General features: G+C 43.6%; 1 protein-coding gene across 1 annotated transcript in view; it reads left to right on the top strand.

The window, feature by feature from the left end:
- The window catches only part of LOC139158432 (contactin-3-like), a 236,022-nt gene that overhangs the window by 113,586 nt on the left and 98,506 nt on the right, over positions 1-23,930 (top strand). The window contains exon 3 of the mRNA XM_070735738.1: positions 7,006-7,101. Coding sequence (XP_070591839.1) covers positions 7,006-7,101 — 96 coding nt within the window. The remainder of the gene's footprint in view (positions 1-7,005; positions 7,102-23,930) is intronic.

Here is a 23,930-nt window from a genome sequence, read left to right as displayed (position 1 = left end):
CAGGGCCGAGAAGAGAAGGGACCTAGCCCTACAAAAAATTTCATGACAAATCAGCCAAACGTTTGAAAGTGCAGGCCCAAGTAATCAGTAGTCAAGACCCACCAGAGGCCTCTAGTCTGCCTCCTTCTGGGGTCCCTGTGTTATCTCTGGATGAGCCAAACCTAGACAGACCCCAACCTAACCTATGGGGCATAGGTCCAGAGGAACCAGATATTATTGAAGATTCCCCCCAGCCAGGATCCTCCCAGGCCTTTAGGGATTCTTCTGCCATTTCTGCTGATATTTCCAGTTTACCTCCTGAGTTCCAATCTATTTTTGCTGTGTTGTCCAAAGCCATTGATGCCAAACTCTCTACCATCAATGAGCTTCCCTTACCTCTTCCTCCTTCTCGTTCCTCCCGCCCCTTGGGTTCTTCCCCAGCGGTCAGAGCTCCTATTCAGGATGATTCAGAATCCTCCCAGGATGAATATGAGGATGTAGAGGAGGATGAAGACCCTTTTCAGGGCTTATCAGAGGATGAGGAATCCCAAATAAAGGTCCCTCCTCCAATTACTATTTTTCCTTCTCAACTATTCAAATCTCTCCTCCTCAAAGCTAGAATTTCTACGGGATTAGCGGCCCAGGAGAAACAAGCCTCCACTTCCACTGATCCCCCGGAGGAGAATCTACCTTACTTCACAGAGGAACAGGAGGATAACGAGGTAATTCCTATGCCTAAATTGTTTAAAGATGCCTTACTCAAACAGTGGGATTTTCCAGCCTCTGGCCTTAATCCCTCCACCAAGGACAGAAAGTTGTATAAACTCTCCTCTTCCTATGAAGAGCTTCTATCCTTTCCCAAACCAGATGAACCTGTCAAGATTCTTCACTCGGCAGCGGCTGTGCCAGGCGAGGCGGAGGAAGTCCTCCGCCCAGAGGACAAGCGCATCGAGCAAATGCTCAAAAGAGGATTCACCGCTGATTCCTGGGCCATTAAAAGTTCTGCAGCGGCCTCCTTCTTCTCCAGAGCCATGCTGCTGTGGCTTCGCCAACTTCAACAGCACATTCCTCCCGATGACTTGAGAGGTCAACAAGACTTCAACAAGGTCTTTGCAGCTGCCCAGTACGTGGCTGATGCCACCTTGCAATCTACTAGATTTTCTGCTAAGTCTATTGCAGCTTCTACAACGGCAAGAAGACTCCTATGGATTCGCCCTTGGCAAGCGGGAGTTCGCCAAAAGTGGCAGTTATCCCAGGGCCCCTTAAAGCGCGACCTTCTCTTCGGTGATCTTCTGGATCCACTCCTCACGGAGACCACGGACAAGAAGAAGGTTTTGGGTCCAACCACGAAAAAGGTTACCAAAACGCAGTCCTTTCGTCGCCCAGGGCGCCAGCAAGATCAAGCGGCTTCCTATCAGAGATCTCCAGGTCAGTATTCCCCCCGCTTTCGTTCCCAAGGCAGGAACTCCAGGGGTAGAGGGTTTCGTTTCCAAAGGGGAGCTTCCTCTAACAGGGCTTCAAAAAAACCTAGATGGTAATCTTACCTCCATTCCCATAGGGGGTCGCCTAGCTCATTTCGCCTCTAATTGGCGTCTCACCTCCAAGGACCCTTGGGTCATTGACACTGTTCAAACAGGCCTTCTTTTAGAATTTATTTCTCCTCCCCCAAAACGTTTTATTTCCTGCCCTTCTCCCAGGTCATCCTCAGATTGTAACCGTATGGAGGAGGCCATTTCTCATCTATTGTCCATCAGAGCCATTCAACCGGTCCCTTCCGGTCAGAAGGGCCTAGGTTTTTACTCCATCCTATTTATGGTTCCAAAGTCCTCCGGAGGTTGGAGAGCCATTTTGGATTTAAAGAAACTAAACCTATTCATCAAATATAGGAAGTTTAAGATGCACTCCTTGTCTTCTATTTTGGCCGCCATTCACTCGGGAGATTTCATGGTCTCCTTAGACCTCACTGAGGCCTACCTTCACATTCCTATAGCCAAGTGCCACAGAAAATTTTTACGTTTTTCCTTTCAAGGCAGGCATTTCCAGTATAGGGCGATGCCATTTGGCCTCTCCTCGGCCCCTCGGGTCTTTACAAAGCTCTTGGGGTCCCTGGCGGCCTATATCCGGGCGTCTCCCATCCACATTTTATGTTATCTTGATGATATTTTAATTCATGGGAACTCCCTAGAGAGAGTGAAAACAGACCTTTCTGTCACCATGTCAGTCCTCCAGGACCATGGATTTTCCATCAACTTTGATAAAAGTCACCTCCAACCTTCCACTTCCATTTCTCACCTGGGATCCATTATTGATTCAAAATCCTCCCAGGTTTTTCTCTCTCCCGAGAGAAAACTCAGTATAGTGGAGTTAATTTCTAACATTTTATCTAATCCTTCAGTATCCATAGTTACTCTATCTTCCCTTTTGGGGAAGATGGTGTCATGCATAGGCATCATTCCCTGGGCTCGCCTTCATGCTAGGGAACTCCAGTGGCTACTGTTGCCTTTTCAGAGATCGGGGCACAGCAACTCAAATCGACGCATTGTCATCCCACTGAGTGTTCGCAGATCCTTCAAGTGGTGGAAGTCTCCGGCCATGGACAGAGGATCCCCGTTCAGGTGCCCGGATCAATTTGTCATCACCACAGATGCCAGTCTATCGGGATGGGGCGCCCACGCCCAGGGGATGATAGCCCAGGGCACGTGGTCCCCGGAGGAAGCTTCCAGGCCAATCAATTGGCTAGAGTTAAGAGCCGTTTCCCTGGCTCTGAAGCATTTCTCTCCTCGCATTCCCAACCGGCACGTTCTCATTCTCACCGACAACATTGCCACAAAAAGCCATATCTGCAGACAGGGGGGCACGAGATCCAAGGCTCTCATGAGGGAGGCCCTCAAGTTGGGCCTTTGGGTGGAAAAACATCTCCAGTCGCTCCTAGCCGATCACATCTCGGGGAGTCTCAACGTTCAGGCGGATTGGCTATCCCGAGCAACGATAGACCCAGGAGAGTGGAACCTTCATCAAGACCTGTTCCATCAAATCACCCTCAGATTCGGCCTACCAGTCCTGGATCTCTTCGCGACCAATGCGAACGCCCAACTCCCTCGCTTCTATTCCAGATTTCCATCCCCGGGAGCGGAAGCAATCAATGCCCTCCGGAGTCCATGGCCTCCAGGCCTACTCTACGCATTTCCTCCAATTCCAATCCTCCCGGACGTGATTCACAAGGTCCTCACCGAGAGGGCCCGAGTAATCTTAATCGCCCCTCATTGGCCCCGCCGGCCCTGGTTCGCGGATCTCCAACAGCTGTCCGTCCAGGACCCTTGGCGACTCCCCGTTTCGGGGGATATGCTGCGGCAGGGGGCCTCTTTCCATCCAGACCCGGAGTGGTTCCACCTCACCGCCTGGCTGTTATCAGGAGAGATTTAGAACTGCGTGGTCATGACCCCGATTCAGTGGAGGTCATTTTAAAGGCCAGGAGGGGCTCGACCAATCGAATCTACGACCACACGTGGTCCAAGTTTCACCAGTGGTGCCTACAGGAAGGTTTCTCCCCTCTGTGCATCCCCATACACAGAATTATTTCCTTCCTTATGCAAGGCTTCCATAAAGGACTTTCCACCAGCACCCTCCGGCGTCATCTGGCAGCCATTTCATCTGTCCTAGGGGGTCCCCGCAGACAGCCTCTCCGATCCTTCCCTGAAGTTCAGGAATTCCTCAAGGGCATAGCCAACCTCAGACCTTCCAAGGTCCACAGGTATCCATCCTGGGATTTGCCACGGGTTCTCCATTCCCTCACGCAGGCACCATACGAACCCCTAAAATCGGCGTCCCTCAGGTACCTATCCTTTAAGGTAGCTTTCCTGGTGGCTATTACCTCTGCCCGACGCATTTCGGAGCTGGCTGCCCTCTCAATCAGGCAGGACCTTTGCCAATTCCATCAGGACAAGGTAGTCTTGCGACTGGACCCCACCTTCTTACCCAAGGTCAGTTCCATGTTCCACAGATCTCAGGATATTGTCCTACCTTCCTTCTGCCTCCAACGAGACCATCCCTTGGCAATTAGATGGCACACCCTGGATCTCACCAGAGCGCTGAGAATATATATCCAACGCACAGGACCCTTTCGGAGGTCAGAAGCACTTTTTGTAGCCTATCATCCCAGAGTCATGGGGGCCAAAGTGTCTTCAACAGTAATAGGCCGTTGGATCAGAGGGACTATATCTAAGGCCTATGAGTCGGCCTCCCTCTCAGTTCCAAGGAACATCACTGCGCATTCCACCAGGAGCGCAGCCACCTCGGCCGCTTGGGCGACTCAAGCCCCGTTGGAGGAGGTCTGCAAAGCAGCCACTTGGGCCTCGCCAAATTCCTTCATCAGGCACTACAAAATTGATTCTTACGCTTCAGCGGACGCTGCCTTCGGCAGAAGGGTACTCCAATCCGTTATCTCACACGATAGCAAGCTAATCCCACCCTAGGGACCATCTATTGGGTATGTCCCATGTGACTGCTGGACCCGCTCCTTCAGTACGGAGAATAGGCGTTGATTGCTTACCTGAACGCCTCTTCTCGTACGGTGAGCGGGTACAGCAGTCACTTCCCGCCCTTGTATGTGTCTTTCTTTACCTTTCTATATCTTTCTTCTTCTAACAATGAGAGTTGAACACTACAGAGCTTCACAACTGAGCCTAGTCTATGGATTCGCGAATTCTGGGGAAGGGGCGGATCCGGCAAGCTTTTTTAATACTAGGCTCAGTTCCACCGGATTGGACATGAGCAACCCATGTGACTGCTGTACCCGCTCACCGTACGAGAAGAGGCGTTCAGGTAAGCAATCAACGCCTATTCTCCATGCATTGAAAATATGTGTCACAGAGGGGGCGGGGAATAATAATAATAATAATAATAATAATAATAATAATAATAATAATAATTTATTAGATTTGTATGCCGCCCCTCTCCGAGGATTCGGAGCGGCTCACAACAACATAAACAGTTTACAAATCCAATTTTAAAATACAATTTAAAACCCTTATAATAAAATAAAATAATCACACAACCAATCAAACCATACACCAGCCTTGACAATTGGGGTGTGTGTTAGTTTCCCCATGCCTGGCGACAAAGATGAGTTTTTAATAACTTACGAAAGGCGAGGAGGGTGAGGGCAGTCCTACTCTCAGGGGCGAGTTGGTTCCAGAGGGTTGGGGCCACCACAGAGAAGGCTCTTCCCCTGGGGCCCGCCAGATGACATTGTTTAGTCGACGGGACCCGGAGAAGGCCAACTCTGGGACCTAATCGGCCACTGGGATTCGTGTGGCAGAAGGCGGTCTCGGAGGTATTCGGGTCTGATGCCATGTAGGTCATAACTAACACTTTGAATTGTGACCAGAAACTGATTGGAAGCCAGTGCAGGTTTCGGAGTGTTGACAAGACATGGGCATATCTGGGGAGACCCACAATTGTTCTTGCAGCCGCATTCTTACATCCTATGTTTAACTAACTTTTATGTATCATTTGTGATATTTTTTTACTTCTGCTTTTTAACTCAATCCATCTGTTAATCACACTTATAACTGTTTGGACTGTATGAAATTTAAAATGACCTTGAATATTGCTACTTTGACATTCCTTCCTAATCAATATTATTGATCAGAGAACAATTTGTTGTTTTGCATTATATATATAATTTGATGCAAAAGATATCTCACACATTCAGCTTCCTTGTTTTGAATTTGTGAATGACTTGGCATAAATACAAATGTGGATTCAAGTTTATAGAAAGCTGTTGGGTTAGTCTTGGACCCTTTTTAAAAAAAATAAATTTTATTGTTTTTCAAACATTTTTTTAAAAAAACAGACAAACAAGAAAGAAAAATAAAAAAGCTGTAATATCAACATACAATCAATATTTCTGCATTGCTACATCAGATATTTCATGAATACATACAGTCAAAAAGTCCTTATTCAAATCATTAATATTTACATATTTAAATCCTATGTTTAACTTTTATGTATCATTTGTGATTTTTTTCTACTTCTGTTTTTTAATTCAATCCATCTGTGCCATTGTGCCCATACCTCGTAATAGTCTAAGTCTTTTTGGCCTCTTAATTCCATCGTCAGTTTGTCCATTTCAGAACTATCTTGGACCAGTTTTAAAGAATGCCATCTTTGGTTCCCTTAGGAATTAATGAAAATTTACCAGTCTAACTCTTCTAACTATTTCCTCTTTCTAAGAAATTTTATTAATTATATATTAATTTTTATTATTTTTCCTGTATTAGTTTTAATCCCATCCTATTTTTTTCTGACTACATTTTTAAATATATAATTATTGTATATCAATCATTTTTAATTGCACATCAATAATTTTTAAATTCATTTTTAAATTCTGCCAGATTTAAATTTAAATTGAATTGTAATTGATAATTATAAACAACTCTAGAACTCTTTTTGTTAAAAGTCTTTTAAAGCATCCTTTCTCTGGCAGTCATAGTAAATTCTTGGTGAGTTTTATGTCTTGCAATTCTTTCTACTTCAGCAAAAGAAGAAATCCTTCATTCTTTATTCATTGAAATGAATCCTGTTATTCTTTCTGATGTTTTATGTCATTGGCAAGCAGTTACAATTGTAATTTTCCTTGCTGTCTGGCAATAATATAACTTTCAAATACTTTGTGAAAAGTTCCCACAAATTTTGGTGCCTTTGTTTTCCTTCTGCTTGAAAGGAAAAGGAAGGTAAAAAAAAACCTCTTCCTCAAGAGCTGAATAACATCAGTTAGATACTTGGGTTGGTATAGTTATTGTGGACAAGACAAGGTTGTAATGTTCATATTGAAAAATAATGATTACGAGTAATAGAAGCTGGTTTGTATTGCTTTATTAGAGAATTAGAATCTTGTAATGAATACTTTTATGAAAATTAATTTGAAAGTTAATGGAAATGCATAATTTAGAACCAAATATAGGACTTTTTGTAGTTATCGCCATACTAAAATTTCTCTTTTTTTTTCTTTTGGGAAAAATATAGGTAATGAACACGTAAAGACAAAAATAAGAAGTACTGTATCTGTGCGGGAAGGGCAAGGGGTTGTTCTCCTCTGTGGAGCATCAGTTCATTCTGGAGGTAAGGAAACAGGATTCTATTCCATTATCGACCAAAATGATTGATGTGCAGGTAAAGCAGTCTTTTCTTAGATAATGTTATGGATGTCCGAAAGTTGCATTTTAATCTATATTAGTGATTACATTATTTAAATCGTTTTATTGTTCTATTGTGCTTATTTTCAAAAAACTTTTAAATATAAATTTTAATAACCTGGCATGCTTATGGAATGGTTTCAATAAAGGATAATATTTATAGCGCAAGGTTGAAAAAGAGGTCCTTGGAAATCTCTGGTCCTGTCGTTTTCTTTCAGACATTTCATTACCCAAATTAGAAAACATCATCACTGCTAGTCTTAATGACTAGCTGCCAACACTGATATTACTTAGTTTGGGTAATAAAATGTCTGTAAGAAAACAACCAAATTGTAAAAGTGCCAAGGAAATGGTTTGAATAGAGATTGGCTATTCTGATAAATGACAATGCGAGCTATTTCATGAAAGAAATCCATGTAAGAAATCTAAGTAACATGTCCAATATTCCCATAATTCAGTGTAGCAGGAAACTCAAATCATGGAAACACAGAAATATAGTTAAATCCACTACTGTCATTTCTTCTGCATTTAAAATTATTGTTTTAAATTTGGCACTAGATTCAGAACTATCATGATTATGTATTTTTAATGAATAATATAAATTTATTTTATAAACCTATTTCATACTGTTCAGAATTGAAACTTATTTTTTTCTAGCTTCCAAAAGCTGTGTTCACATTATTGAATTGGAAGTACTTCAACACCTGCAGGTATTGGCAGTAAAGATTCCATCTATTCCTTAAGTTCATCTATAGAGGAAAAGGGAAAAGTGGCAGAATGTTTGCTATTTAGAATAAAAGTATAATGATATGTTAATCAGAATACAATTTATGCAGGTTTACTTAGAAGCAAATCCATAGAATTTAATGCTAATCTTGGATCATCCTAACAATATCTTTTCTCTTCGATAGAAATCAAAGATAATTACATGCAATCAAAAGATGTGTGAATGAGTATGTGTATGTGTGCATGTACTAGCATGGATACAAATATTCTATAAAAATATAGTAAATAAGTTTTAATGGTAAAACCTCCAAGTTTAGAGTTTAAAAAATGTGCTTTTTAATGTCTTAACACTCAACATAGGAAGTAATGATAATAATAATACAAAGTAATAATTTGTATCATATCAGATTGAAAAGAAAGAAGTATAGATCGTTAATATGTAAATATCAGGAAATAATGAAATAGAAAACAAAATTTAGAGAATTTTGAATCTGAAAATCAACATTTTTCAACATCTGAAAATTGAAATTGAAAGATTATGGTATAAACTGGCCGACATGGTCACAAAGGTTATCAGCACACTGGGTGCCGAATGAAAAATTCTTCAACAACACTTGGAAAATCCGTGTGTTGACAAAATTTTCATTGGCCACTGGGAAGTATGCAGCAGAAGGCGTTCCCAAAGATAGTCTGGTCATAAGCCATATAGGGCTTAATAGATGATAAACAACATCTCGAATTGTGTTCAGAGACCAACTGGCAAACAATGCAGCTTGTGTATATGGGCACACCCATAATTTATTTTATTTATTCAATTTTTATGTCTCCCTTCTCCTTAGACTCAGGAGCTCACACGGCTGCATTTTGTCTCTGAATAGTCTCTGAACGCTTTTCAAGGATAGCCCCATGTAGAGCGCATTGCAGTAGTTAAGGCAAGAGGTGATAACGGCATTAGTGACCATGAGGAGAGCATCCTGGTCCAGATTATAATTCTTGGCCTACCTGTTTAGGTCAGTTTGACATTGGGAAGATGAATGAAAATGGCCAATGCCTGCTGGAGTTTTATTTATTTATTTATTTGTTAGATTTCTATGCCACCCTTCTCACAGCGACTCAATTGTGTAGTTTTGCTGCTACTACAGTTTTTGCATTAGCAATACCTTCTTCAAAACAAAACCTCAACACAGAGTCTCTTGGAGACATCCAAGATCGAGGCACCAGCACCAGTTTGACTTCATTCTTCCCAGTATTACAATCAACTGTAGCTATCAAGGTGTTGACTGCGATACAAACCACTCCTTAGTATGCAGCAAAATAAAACTGCAAACAAAGAGATTGCATCACTAGAAGAAGGAAGGAAGGCCACGAATCAACATCAGCAAAACCTCCAACCAGGGCAAAGTGGAGGAATTTGCACAAGTACTAGAAGAAACGCTCCCAGTCCCGGCTGAAGCAAACAAGTCCGAAAGATGGGAATATTTCAGTAATGATGACTATAACACCACCTTGTTAGTATTTGATAAGGAGATCAGAAAGACAGCAGATTGGTTTGAAGCCCATTCAGAGGAGCTGATGCCAGCCATCAAGGAAAAAAGCAGACTGTTAATTGCCTATAAAGCCTGCTCCAGTGCACGCAATCTACAGGTTCTGCAAGCTGCTCATAGCAAAGTCCAACAGGCTGTCAGGAGATGTGCAAATCACTATTGGTTGCAGCTTTGCTCTTGGATCCAGATAGTAGCTGACCCAGGTAACATCAAGGGAATGTATGATGGCATCAAACAGGCCTTAGAACCAACACAGAAGAAATCTGTCCCTTTGAAGTCTGCTACAGGTGAGGTTATCCAGGATGGAACACAGCAGATGGCACGCTGGGTGTAGCACTACTCTTGAGTTATATTCCAGATAAAATATGATAACTGATGAGGCTTTGAATGGCATTGAGTGTCTGCATATCTTGAAGGAACTTGATAGAGAGCTAAAAAGAACTAAACGTGGCTCTGAGCTCCTTCTCCTCAAGGCACCCGGGAAAGATAACATCCCTGCCAAAGTTTTGAAATGCTGCTAAGAGATTGTCCCCATGGAACTGCATGAAATCTTCTGTCTTTGTTGAAGGGAAGGTGATGTACCACAGGACATGAAGGACACAAATATCATCACATTGTATAAGAACAAAGGTGATGGGGCGACTATAACAACTACCATGGTATCTCTCTTCGTAGTGTGGTAGGGAAGCCGCTTGCACATATCGTATTGAAGCGGCTTCAGGTGCTTGCAGAGAGAGTGTATCCAGAATCACAGTGTGGATTCTGACCCAATAGGTCCACTACCGACATGGTATTTCCTCTTAGACAGATGCAGAAGAAATGCAGGGAACAAAGACAGCCACTTTTTGTAGCGTTCATAGATCTTATGAAAGCTTTTGACTTGGTTAGTAGGGATGGCCTTTTTAAAATCCTCCCCAAGATTGAATGTCCATCCCAACTCCTCAACATCATCAGGTCCTTTTAGGAGGAAATGTAGGGAATGGTAGTTTTTGATGGCTTAACATCAGATTCCTTTGACATTTGAAGTGAAGTGAAATAGGGCTGTGTCCTTATGCCTCAGTGTGGAAGGGATTGCCACTTTCAGATTGGCCTTTTTAGCCACACTAAATGCTGTTTTAAGAACTCTTTCCAGAACACAATACTATAGTCTTTTGAAACTGAAGGTTGCAAATGATGAATGATGATGGTATATGCAATTTGGACTTCTTCTGGATAATCATCTCTTACATAATCAACAAGCAAGTCTTTTGAACAAAAACATCTTGTATGCTAGTTGCCTCTGTTGGATTGGGTGGCCCTTTCTCACAATTGTTGATATCCTGGTTACTTCCTGTATGGAAAGTATCTGAGTGGTTTACAATACTGAAAAGCACTTGAAAGTTATAATTGCTCCAAAATGTGGTAGCAGAATGGATATGGCGAGCTTCTTATTTGACGCACATGACAAATCCACTCGGATTGCATCATAAGCTTCTAAGGTAGGGATGTCAAACTTGTGGCATCACATTGTCATGTGACATATTGTGAGTTTTCCCCTTTGCTAAACCAGGGGTGGGGGTGGCCAGAGCATTATGCATCCGTTCTAAGATTTTGATTGTCACATACAGTAGAAAACATAATACTTGGAACCATAGTACTATCTTACTAATTTATGCATGGTATGTTTGTGTGTGCGTCTGTTAGTATATGGGGTTCTTTTAAATCTTGTATAAATTTTAAAGTTTTCTGATTATTTATGATTTGTTCTATCTTGTTGTGAGCTGCCCTGAGTCTTCGGAGAGGGGCGGCATACAAATCTAAATAATAAATAATAAATAAATAAATTACTCTTGTATCTGCTTGATAGGTATGATGTGGATCAATTGATATTAATCTTATGGAGCTTCGATCTTAAGAATCTGAAAAAAATATCAGTAAATATGGCTGCAATCAGACACAGTGTTTGCCCAGGTGTATAAATATTTCCAATCTTGTTGAGCTTTTGTTTAAAAAAATGGATTTTCCAATAGGTTTCAGGCTAGAATATAGCAAATTGTTCCCTTGTAGTGACTAGTTAGAAATATATTTGTTTAGTTACTTTGGGGAGCATGTGCCATATATTGCAGCCTTCTGACTTGATATTGCTGTACTGCTGATCTAACTATAATTAGTACCAGAGGTTCTTGTAAGTACGGAACATTTGTACTGACATTTGTCATAAATGGTGTAGAGTCTCCGGCTTGAGCTAGATGACCGACAAGATCCCTTCCACCTCTGTTAAACTGTAATCTTCTAAGTTAACTTGGATGTTGAAATATCTTCTGTATGATATTTCAATATAATCCTCCCATCTTTCTTTCATTTCTTTTAAACTGGTTACTATTTTCCACGGGTGTTCTTGTTGGCACAAGAAAAAGATTTTCCTTGAACAGCTGAAATAAGCATGTCCTCTAGAAAATGTGAGGACTATCCTGGTCAACTCCACAGATGTGTGTGGGTGAATAGGCAAGACAACACTTCTGGATATCTGCTAGTTAAATAACTCATGTAAGTAGGAAGTCCTCAAAGTAGCAAAAATCAAAATAATGAAGATATATTAGATAGATAAATAGGTAGGTAGGTAGGTAGAGTGAGTGAGTGAGAGAAAAAGAGAGAAAGAGAGATTGATATCTCATATTCTTGATAATGAAAAGGAAGGGAGACTACTATAGATCTATTTCAGGCATATTTGCCTTCATCAGGCAGCCACACCCTTACTGGAATTTGAACCTTGGGCTCTGCCTTGTAAGGCAGTGGCCTTAGCCTCTAGGCTAGTGATGGCAAACCTTTTCATTCATTCATTCATTCATTGATTTATTAGATTTGTATGCCGCCCCTCTCCGAAGACTCGGGGCGGCTAACAACAATATAAAAAGACAATGTAAACAAATCTAATATTAAACACAATGTAAAAAACCCCCAATTTAAAGAACCACTCATACATACAAGCATACCATCTATAAATTCTATAAGCCTAGGGGGAAGGGAAATTTCAATTCCCCCATGCCGGACGACAGAGGTGGGTTTTAAGGAGCTTGCGAAAGGCAAGGAGGGTGGGGGCATCTCTGATATATGGGGGGAGCTGGTTCCAGAGGGCCGGGGCCGCCACAGAGAAGGCTCTTCTCCATTGCATCTGGAAGGAGAGTCCAACATGGGTAATACTCCAATTCTATTGGTAGAGACTGAGTTAAAAATTTACATATTATTTGAGCACCGCCCCCTCTGCTCTTCCCATGAGCCAGTTTTAAAAACTCAGTCTAAGTGTAGAGACATACTGAGTTGTAGCTTAGAGAGTTTAAGTACTTAAAATAAGAAAAATAGTGAATAAAATGTTTTAGCATGTTGTTACCGTTTTAATCCTCTTCTTTGTGTTTCAGATGCAGAAGACTGAAGAGGATCAGACGGTCAGGGGTCTCTGTCCTCAGCGGACAAACACCCCCAACGAACCTTCTCAGGGGTTGTTTGCCTTCCCCCAGTGGGAGCACCCCGTAGAGGAGCACCCAGCCTGGGGGTTCCTGGTCTCCGAGACCATACCGGGGCTGTCAGCCGAAGGTGGGGAGGTCCGCCCCCCCCCCCGGGAGGCTTGAAATCCGAGCGCACGAAGCGGACGGAGCCGAGCGCCTCACAGCTGACTGGGAAGTCAGCGGAGCGGCCGTTAGAGCCGCCGCGGTGGCCGCAGCAGCCGAAACCGCCAAGCGCCCCGAAAGGACCCACAACGGGTGCGGGCACCCTCCGGAGGATGGGACGGGGCTGGAAGACACCCCCGGTCGGCGGAGGGGCCCGAGAGCGGCCGGAGAAGCCGCGCGAACTGGGCGCCGCCATCTTGAAGGCGGCTGGAGCAGCAAGACGCGTTTTGGCGCGCAAAAGCTTTTTTCGGGCGGCAAACAAGCGCGAACGGGCGAATCGGCCCTAGTGCGCAGGCGCGGGCCCAAGGAGGCTAAAGACACCATTTTTGGAGCACTTCTGATGAGGATAGTGAGATCCAAGCTACCGGTGGTCAGAAAGCCATAATCCTGGGCTATTATTGGAAGGAAAGTTGCCATATTACACAGCAGCCGTGAGTACTATGGAGGAACATCAAGGGAAGGAGGTCCCCAGCTCCCCTGCCTCATCTAAGGACAAGGCAAAGGGGAAGGCCAAAGAGAAATCAAAGTCACACTCTTCTGCCTCCTCCTCCTCCATTAAAGAGGCTGAAAAACGTATTAAAGCATTGGAAAAGAAGCTGGAAGCAGCATTACAGGCATCCCCAGTGGGTCTCCCTCTAACTCAGAGGCAACCTTCAGACCCTATGTCACCCCCATCTACCTTTGGGCCTACAGGGGTTACACCAGAAGGGGACTGGTCACCGGATAGGCAGTTTCTGCCCCTACCCCAGGCCATGCCTTCGCCCAGCACATCTTGGGCCAGGCCAGGCTCGGCAGCCCAGACAACAAGAGGCCTCCAGGGGCCAACAGCCACCTTTACGCCCACAGCGGCGGGCTTGCGCTCCCAGCCCGGGGCGTGGCAGAATTTGCCCCCAGACCTGCAGGACCTTATCGCAAATGCGTACTCGCAGGGCATGGCGCCAGGGGTGCAACAGTATGGTGGGCCTCCTCAACAAGCGGCAGGTTCGTGGTCGGCACCGCCCCCCTCGGGTTTTGGTTCCTTATTGGAAGAGCAGGAACAATTTGAGGACAGTGAACCGGAATATGGTTTTTCCGAGGATGAGACTACCCCCGAACAAGTCCCCTCGGTTGGCCTGTTCAAACCAGCGCTCTTCAGAACCTTACTGTCTAAGGCCAAGCAAGTAATGAATCTGCCTGGCTCAGAAAAGGCTACAGAAACCGCTGAGTCGGGTCAGACTTCGGCCTCTCTCCTAGATGAGCCTCAACCCGAGTCCGACCATTTTCCTGCATCAGGCATTTTCGTAAAAGGGGTAAAACGACATTGGCAACAGCCAGCGGCAGCTCAGGGGCCATCCAACCTTGAGAGGAAATTTTATACCTTCGACGAGGAGGTGGAAAAGCTGCTCGAATTTCCCCCTATAGACCAGCCGATCGTCACGCTTGTCTCCAGCGCATTGGTCCCCTCGGAGACCGGAGAATGCTTGCGGCCAGAGGAGAGAAAAGCAGAGACACTGCTGCGTAAGGCACACCAGATGTCTGGCTGGGGATTTCGGGCAGCGGCGGCAGCGTCGTTCATCAACCGCGCATCGCTCATGTGGATCAAGGAAATGCAATCCCGCCTGGGGCCCGAGGACGGGCGTCTCCGCCAGGACTTGAGTAAGCTATTGGCGGCGACAGAATTTTTGGCGGACGCCACTCTTCACGCGGCCAAGTTCTCCGCCAGAAGCATGGCAACCACTTTGTCATCGCGCTGCCTGTTGTGGCTACGGAACTGGCAGGCGGATCTTAAATCTAAATGGCGCCTAGCCTCCGGCCCCTTTCAAGGCTCCACACTCTTCGGAGACCTGTTGGAGAAAGTCTTAGTGGAGGACAAGGATAAGAGGAAAGTACTGCCTAGGGCTAACAGGCGGCCGGACAGGAGGTTCACTCCTTATTCAAGGCGTCAGTCCTTTCGTTGGGATTCCTCCACCGGGGCTCCTCAAAACCAATGGTCCTTTTCCCAGGGACAATATGGTCAGCAGCCCTATAGGAGTGACCGCGGCTCCTTCCAGGATAGGACAAGGAGCTATCACCAGTCTCGGAGGCCCTTTCGAGGAAACACCCAAAGAGGGTTCAAACGCACCAAATGACGCGACCGGCCCTCAGCCTATCGGAGGGAAACTACAGGAGTTCTGCACGGCTTGGCAGGCAACATCCTCCGACAAATGGGCCATAGCAACAGTCACATATGGGCTTCGACTAGAATTCATCCAACCACCTCCCAGCCGGTTTCTACGCTGTCCCATACTAAAGGACATGGCAAAGAAACTACAATTACGCCAAGAGATCTCACACCTGTTGGAAATCCAAGCCATAGAGTTGGTTCCGCCACAGGACGAGGGCAGGGGATTTTATTCCATGATTTTCATCGTCCCCAAACCCTCAGGAGGCTGCAGGTTGATCCTCAACCTGAAGCAACTGAACCTATTCATAAAATACCGAAGGTTCAGGATGCACTCCTTGCAGACCATTCTGGCTTCCATACGACACCGAGACATTTTGACATCCATCGACCTCAAGGAGGCATATCTGCATGTCCCTATCCATCCGGACCATCGCAGATTTCTCAGATTCTTCACCGAAGGCAGACACTACCAATACAGGGCCATGCCATTCGGCCTGTCATCGGCCCCAAGGACATTTACCAAGCTCTTGGACGTACTGACCGCCAGCTTAAGAGCAAGATCCATCAGACTGATGGCGTACCTGGACGACATAGTCATATTGTCCAGGTCCCAGGTAGTGGCAGAGAAAGATCTCAGCGAGACAGTTCGCACGTTAGAACTTCACGGTTTCACGATCAACGTGGCAAAAAGCCAGCTAGTACCTACCACCAAGCTTTTACACTTGGGAGCCATTATAGACACGCTGGAGGGCACAGTGTCGTTGTCACCAGAAAGACAGGACAACATCCGACGGTTGATTTCAGGCCTCCATACGGGGCCAATACCATTGTCGCTGCTGTCAAAAATATTGGGAACTCTGGTGTCCGCCATTGGCATAGTTCCCTGGGCCAGGTTTCATATCAGGCAACTGCAGTGGTTCCTACTTCCTGCTCAGAGGATCAAGGTGAGCCATTCCCACAGGCGAGTCTGCTTGCCACGAAAGGTCAAGGAGTCCCTGAGATGGTGGGCATCGGCAGCCATAAGCAGGGGATCCCCCTTCCGGGTAACGGATCAGGTCATTTTGACCACCGACGCCAGCCTTACCGGATGGGGAGCTCACATTGGGGCCCACATGGCTCAGGGTCTGTGGACAGCGGAGGATCTTTCATCGGTCAACATCAACTTTCTGGAATTAAAAGCTGTGTTTCTAGCACTAAAGGCATTTGCTCCCCTGGTCCAACAACAGCACGTGTTAGTGCTCACGGACAATGTGGCGACCAGAGCTCACTTAAACCACCAAGGGGGCACACGGTCGCAGCGTCTCATGGAGGAGACGGAGGCACTATTCCGCTGGGCCGAACAACATCTGCGGTCCCTGGCAGCGGAGCACATTGCGGGAGTATCCAATACGCAGGCGGATTGGCTGAGCCGCTCCACCTTGGATCCATCGGAGTGGAGGCTGGATCCGGTCCTGTTTCAACAGGTGGTGAGGCGGTTTGGACTTCCATTAGTGGATCTGTTCGCCAGTCCCCTGAATGCTCAACTTCCGAGATTCTACACAAGGTTTCCGGCGCCGGGCGCAGAGGAGGTCAACGCTCTCCTAACACCCTGGCCGCCAGGGCTGCTCTATGCGTTCCCACCAACGCCTCTTCTCCCAAGAGTGGTGGAGAAGATCCTGCGGGAAGGAGCGGAGGTATTGCTGGTGGCCCCACACTGGCCTCGCCGTCCGTGGTTCTCCGACCTAGTGGCATTGTCGGTGTCAACCCCTTGGAGGATTCCGGACCAGGTGATCTCCCTCAGCCAGGGGAACCTACAACATCCAGATCCACAGTGGCTTCAACTGACCGTTTGGCACTTGAACGGGTCAGGCTACGAGGATTGAAGCTACCGGAGAAGGTCATTGACACCATGCAGGCTGCAAGGCGTCCATCTACATCCCGAATTTATCAGACGACATGGGCGGCCTTTTGCAGTTTCTGCGACAAACAACAAATTGACACGGGACAGGCCTCAGTGATTACGGTTCTGGAGTTCCTGCAGGCTGGCCTCAATCGTGGCCTAGCCCCGAATACACTAAAACGCCTTGTGGCAGCCCTCGCAACTATGATACAAGTCGAGGGAGTCCGCTCCTTGGCTTACCATCCTTGGGTTAAGGATTTTCTACGGGGAGCTACAAACCAACATTCGCCACCGATCCGGAGGTTTCCCTCATGGGACCCTCAATTGGTCCTCAAGGCCTTGACAAAACCACCGTTTGAGCCTTTGAGATCAGTATCGTTACGACTGCTGTCAATCAAAACGGCCTTCTTAGTGGCTATTACGTCGGCACGGAGAGTGTCAGAGTTGGCTGCGTTATCAGTACGCCCTGACCTTTGTATCTTTTACCCAGACCGAGTGGTGCTGAGGTTGGACCCTTCCTTTATACCAAAAGTAAATTCTGAGTTCCACAGGAAGCAAGAGCTCATCCTGCCTGACTTTTGTACCCATGGCAATCACCCATCGGAATTGCGATGGCATAAGATCGATGTACGCCGGGCGGTCAAGATTTACATTCGACGCACAGAGACCTTTCGGAAGACGGAAAGACTGTTTGTGTCGTTTTCGTCAGATAAAAAGGGACTTGGACTTTCATCTGTTTCCATTAGTCGTTGGATCAGGGACTGTATTGCGGATGCATACAGAGCTCGTGAGCAACCGGTTCCATCGGGAGTGACTGCTCATTCGACGAGGAGTGCAGCGACCTCAGCAGCCTGGGCCACCCAGGCGTCCATAGACGACATCTGTAGGGCTGCAACGTGGTCAGCTCCATCAACTTTCATCCGGCATTATAAGTTGGACTCCTTCGCCTCTGCAGAGGCGGCATTTGGGAGACGTGTGTTACAACGAGTTTGTTTATCTCCAACGTCCCTGACAAGACCTTCTCCCTCCCATGGGCAGTAAATCTCTGGTATATCCCATGTTGGACTCTCCTTCCAGATGCAATGGAGAAGAACCGTTGTACCTACCTGAACGGTCTTCTCAGTGCACTGGAAGGAGAGTCCAAACCCACCCGGTTTAGTTGGGGTGCAGGGACGCCGGAGTATGCAGTTAATCAGTTATTAGGTTATCAATAAAAATTGGTTATCCTCTTACTATAGTTCTTTCGTTTTTAAAACTGGCTCATGGGAAGAGCAGAGGGGGCGGTGCTCAAATAATATGTAAATTTTTAACTCAGTCTCTACCAATAGAATTGGAGTATTACCCATGTTGGACTCTCCTTCCAGTGCACTGAGAAGACCGTTCAGGTAGGTACAACGGTTCTTCTCCTGGGTCCCGCCAAACGACATTGCTTAGTCGACGGGACCCGGAGAAGGCCAACTCTGTGGGACCTAATCGGTCTCTTTTTGACACCCAACACCCACGTATTTATCGCCGAGTGCCAATAGGGCAAATTACCATATTTTTCAGACTATAAGACACACCGAGATTGCGAAGAGGTAAGTAAGAAAAAAACCTTCTGTCCCCCCTGCTTCTCCCAGGAGTGCTTTGCAGGCCTCTCAAACCCTCCGTATATCCCACTTTTTGCAAAAATGTGTGAAAAACGAGCCTGTTTATGCAAAAAATGGAGCACAAAAAATGGGAGTTCTCAGAGTGCTTCTGGGGGCTCGGGTAAGGCACAAACACCCCAGTTTTTGTGAAAACTGGGTGCCATAGGTTCACCATCACGGGGCTGGAGGGTGAGCTTAACATCTTCATTGTCCATGTGGCTTAAAGGTAGCCTTGGCTTCTGCTTAGGAAACCCCCAACTAGCAGCAGCTATAGCACTCCACCAGTAGTAAGAGCTGGAAGGGACCTTGGAGGCCTCTGCAACCTTAAAACACTCCTAGGACCTTTTGGACCTATCATTTCTCACAGTAAAGAAAACACCAGGAGCCCCAGAACCTGGATGGGCATGGCCAACATCTCCCCCACCCAGTCACATAAATCTCTCCAGCCACAAGTTGGTGAATTCTGTGGCTCCTGGTGTTTTCTGTGGAAATGTCTTCCTTCCTTCTTCCCTCCCTCCTTCCTTTCTCTTCACTTCTTTATTTCTCTCCCTCTCTTTGTCCATTTTATTTCTTTCCATCTATCTCTCTTTTCCCTCTCTCTCATTTTCTCCCTCCAGGTCTCTTTCATTTCTGTGTACCTCTCCCTGTCTCTCCCCCTTCTCTCTCTAATTTGTTTCCCCCCTCCCCTTTTTTGATCTCGTTTCTCTCACTTTCATTTCTGTTTCTCTATCTCTCTTTCTCTCAATCTTTCTCTCATATATGTGCGTGTTTGTATGTGTTTGTGTTTGTTAGGAGTTGAAAACTTATTTTTATTTTATTTTAATTGGACTTGTATGCCGCCTCTCTCTGTGGACTCGGGGTGGCTTACAAAATATAGCAAAATGCATAACAATAGTTTATCCAATTAATATGCTAAAAAAAGAATTCTTAAAATTCTAATTTTAAAACACTCATTCACATTCATACAGTAATCACACTAATGGCATTCGTTGGACAGGGAAAGATCTAATGCCCCCATGCCTGATGGCAAAGATGTGTTTTTAGGCTCTTTCGGAAGGCAAGGGTGGGTGGGGACAGTGCAAATCTCCAGGGGGAGCTGATTCTAGAGGGCCAGGGCCCCCACAGAGAAGGCTCTTCCCCTAGGTCCCGCCAGCCGACATTCTTTGGTCGACAGGACCCTAAGGAGACCAACTCTGTGGGACCTCACCAGTTGCTGGGATTTGTGTGGCAGAAGGTGGTCTCGGAGATAGTCTGGTCCTATGTCATGTAAGGCTTTATAGGTCATAACCAACACTTTGGTCCATAAACCAAGCGGCAGCCAATGCAATACGCTGAGTGATGACAAAATATGAGCATGCCTTGGAAGGCCCATAACCGCTCGCGTGGCTGCAATTTGGAGGATTTGAAAATGACTTGATGTACATAATAAGAAGCATATATTTGCATGTGAAGCACTACATTATCACTTTAAAATGGAGCAAGTAATGCGTACTTACAGTGAAAAAATTATTATTTCACAATTACTTCATAAATAAGAAAAAAATAATTTGAGAATTTTTGTTTTTAAAAGTGGGAGTAAACAAAAATGTCCATAACTACTAGCAGAAGATATCAAAACATGTCTTAATACCTTAAACTATCCTGAATATACAATTTCTACCTGTAAAATATAGTAAGATAGAAGCTTCTATCCTCCTATAAAATATTACTGTGATATGATAGACTAATTTATCATTTATTAACAACAAAAATTGATATGAAAAGCAAAAATAGAATGAACAATTTTGCTTCCAAATGTAATATGTAAAGAATGGATTTTAATCTTCGGTGAGGCAGGTTATTTTCAGAACTACTACTCATATCTTCGAGACCACCTTCTATCACATATCTCCCAGCAACCAGTAAGATTCCACAGGGTTGATCTTCAGGTCCCATCAACTAAACAGTCTTGGCTGGTGGGTCTGCGGGGGAGAGCCTTCTCTGTGGTTGCCCCAACTCTCTGGAATCAGCTACCTCCTGAGATCTGCACTACCCCACCTTATTGTCCTTAAGGAAAGCCAGAAAGACCTGGCTTTTCCGACAGGCCTGGGGCCATTGACTTCAGAGGGATGACTAGCACAGTCGATCCATGAATGTATGGATGTCTGCAATTATTTTAAATTGAATTTTTTTTATACTGGTTCATGTTCATGTTCATTTTTGTTGTGAGCCTCCCTAAGTCCCTAGGGACAGACAGACAGACAGACAGACAGATAAAGCTTTGTAGAATTGACACCCTTCAAAAATATAAATAAATCCAGAGCAATATTGTCAAAAAAAAATCAAAAACACTTGCACCATCTTCACTATAGTAAAAATTAACAACAAGGCTCAACTGTGCAATCTGACAAGAAAGTTTATAAGTGTTAGCCTAACTGTAGACAATTGTTGCTAAAATGCATGATGGACTGGCAGGTCTTTACTGGTTATACCTACAGAGATTCTTTAACTGTCCATTTTAGGTTGCATTGCCAGTTTTACATGATATCCTATGGGAAAAATTAAAGGATGTTTGAAGTTCAATCCATGAATTAGAGCCCTGAGGAATCCATTATACATACAAAATAACCTATGAAGTATTGTTCAATATCAACAACATATATTTTTGTCAATGCAATATAATAAAGTTTGCTCATAGTATCTAAGGTTTACTCAACTGACAAAACATATTTGTTTTTATTAAAACCTTGAGATCCATCAATTAGAACTAGGAACAAAAGACATAAACTTAAAATTGAATAGTTCTATTATGCTACATTCTTAGTTTTAATCAATAGAAGAATAATTGTGGGAAGAGTACTTTCACTGTAGCTGTGGTTGGAGGAAGGGGGAGATAAGGAATCATTGAAAACACAGAGAGATTTACAGATAAATTCTGATTTATCTGTCACTATTCCTCAAACCATAGACAATTGACATTTTCAAAATCAGTTACAGCATTTGTTAAAGATATATTGTCCTTTAATAAAGATTAAAAATTATTTGTATCTTTTGTGAAGACAAAAAATTCCGTCACCATAAATAGATATTTATTACATAATAATTAAAATCCTTAACTAATATATTTATTACATGAAAAAGTATTTGTACATATTTATTTATCAAATCAACTTATACATCATCTCAATCATTGAGTGACTTTTGTTAACTTACATATATAATAGGAGTAAAAATATCAAGTTAAAAAAAGTATTTTCCATTAATGATTTTTTCTAACAAACATATAAGTTTGTTTTATATAGCTTTATCTTCCTTTGTTAAATAATTTAACTGACAAATTTTCTTTTCATTATCATCAGGACATACTTTGTAATTCTTTCAACCACTGTATTCAAAACAATACAATTGTGTTTTTAGAAACATTCAAAACAATTACATGCAGAGTTCTTGGGAGGAGATTAAAACATCAATTTGTCATTTGAAATAAGCCATACAATGTGACTGTATTTTTAAATTTTGCTACTTAAAGTAGTTTTTCACTTTCAGGTTAAGAAAACAGTGGAATAGACTTTGAATTATCTCAGGAATAAGATAAAAGAGAAATAATGTATTAGCTCTGCCCGGTGGTCAGAGAAATTGAATGGGCATTTTTTTTCATTTTCTTTTTCTTTCTTTTTTTTTTAAATGGGCATTTTTTTTTCATAGTGACCCCAAATATGTGAAGGTGTTTGGTAAGAGATTGCCATTTTAAATACAGCAAGAAACATTCCTTGTTATATAACATTTCTTGTTATATAACATTCCATTAAAACAAGGAACATTCTATCTAGTAGCTTTTCTTTTATAAGGTTTTAAATCCTGCCTGTCCTTATTCTGTTTTATTTTTTTCAATATTCAGTATTCCAATCTACAAATGAGGTTCTGGGAGTGTTGAAAACTTACAGTGGTTTTATATGCATACATGCATACATACATATATATACATGCATACATACATATAGAAAATAATATTGCACAGATTTAGTGAGAAACTATAAAAAGTGTTTGATTAATTAAAGACCAGAGTCATTTGGTTGAGTTGGCAGCTACAGAAGTCAAACAAATAAATAAACCATCAGTAGGCTATAGAAGGAACATAGTGCCCTCTTTCCAAGAGAATCAATGAAAATTTGAGATAAGCATCAAGTGTGAAAAATGGGGGCTAGATTCTTCCAAACTGTATATACATGAAAATCTATAGTTCATGGCAAAAGTTAAGGGTTTTTAACAGTTTAATTTAAAAATAGTGGAACAGTTTCAGGAGATGAAAGATGACCCTGATAACCTTCTAGTAATTTGCCACTAGTTTATGATTTCTTTTCTCCCCATTAGATATTTATCACTGTAATAAGACAAACTCTCATGTAAGTGTGTATAAATTTAAAGTTTCTGTTGGAGCTTTAAATGAAGTTAAGAGTTGAAAAATAGTGCTTTGTCTGTTGTTACTTTGAAAAGTTTTTCAGCATGAATTTGTCAAGGTAAGAAATGAGGGCAAGACTCCTGCTGTATTGTGTTTCCCCTGCTTCTCCCATTTTATTTCAGCAGAGTAAATCAGTTATATCATCAAATGAAATTGCTAGACTAAGAACACTGATGCTAGAACAACCATGAGAGAATGAAGTAGCTTTGACGTCAAAGTAATTCCATCTCATTCTCAAAAATCTCCATTGGAATATCTGTGGAGATTCTCAATTATCCATGTCATGGTTGTCCCAAAGGTACTTTTTCCAAAAGGCAACTGGATCTTCTTGTTCTTTTTTTTTCTTTTGAAACTGCTTTGCTTCTCATCCAAGAAATTTCTTCAAAACTGTTCTGAAGCTTGGATGCTTTCAAGCTATGAAATACCGTGGCTTCTCTCCCCTCACCTGAAGTTAATCAAAAGTAGAAGAGACAGTAGTATCCCTGTCCTAGTTGTTCATAGCATGCTCCTTGTTGAAATCTGGGTAGGACTTAGGAATTTTTTTTAAATGTTCACAATATAGATAAAGGTATGATATGTTGGCTTCGATACCTTTCTTGCTTACCTTTTTGTAACTAGATTCATGTAATTTATTTTCCAAGGTTCATTTTCTCTTAGCTGCAGAAAATGGTCATCAGTGCAGTATTAACATAATTTTTTAGCCCTGTTAATATCACGGTGCTCATGGATAGTATTTTATAGCAATTTATTGGA

Source organism: Erythrolamprus reginae, chromosome 2 (genome assembly GCF_031021105.1).
Source record: "Erythrolamprus reginae isolate rEryReg1 chromosome 2, rEryReg1.hap1, whole genome shotgun sequence".
In the NCBI taxonomy this organism is placed as follows: Eukaryota; Metazoa; Chordata; class Lepidosauria; order Squamata; family Dipsadidae; genus Erythrolamprus; species Erythrolamprus reginae.
This window is presented reverse-complemented; position numbering and strand designations above follow the sequence as displayed.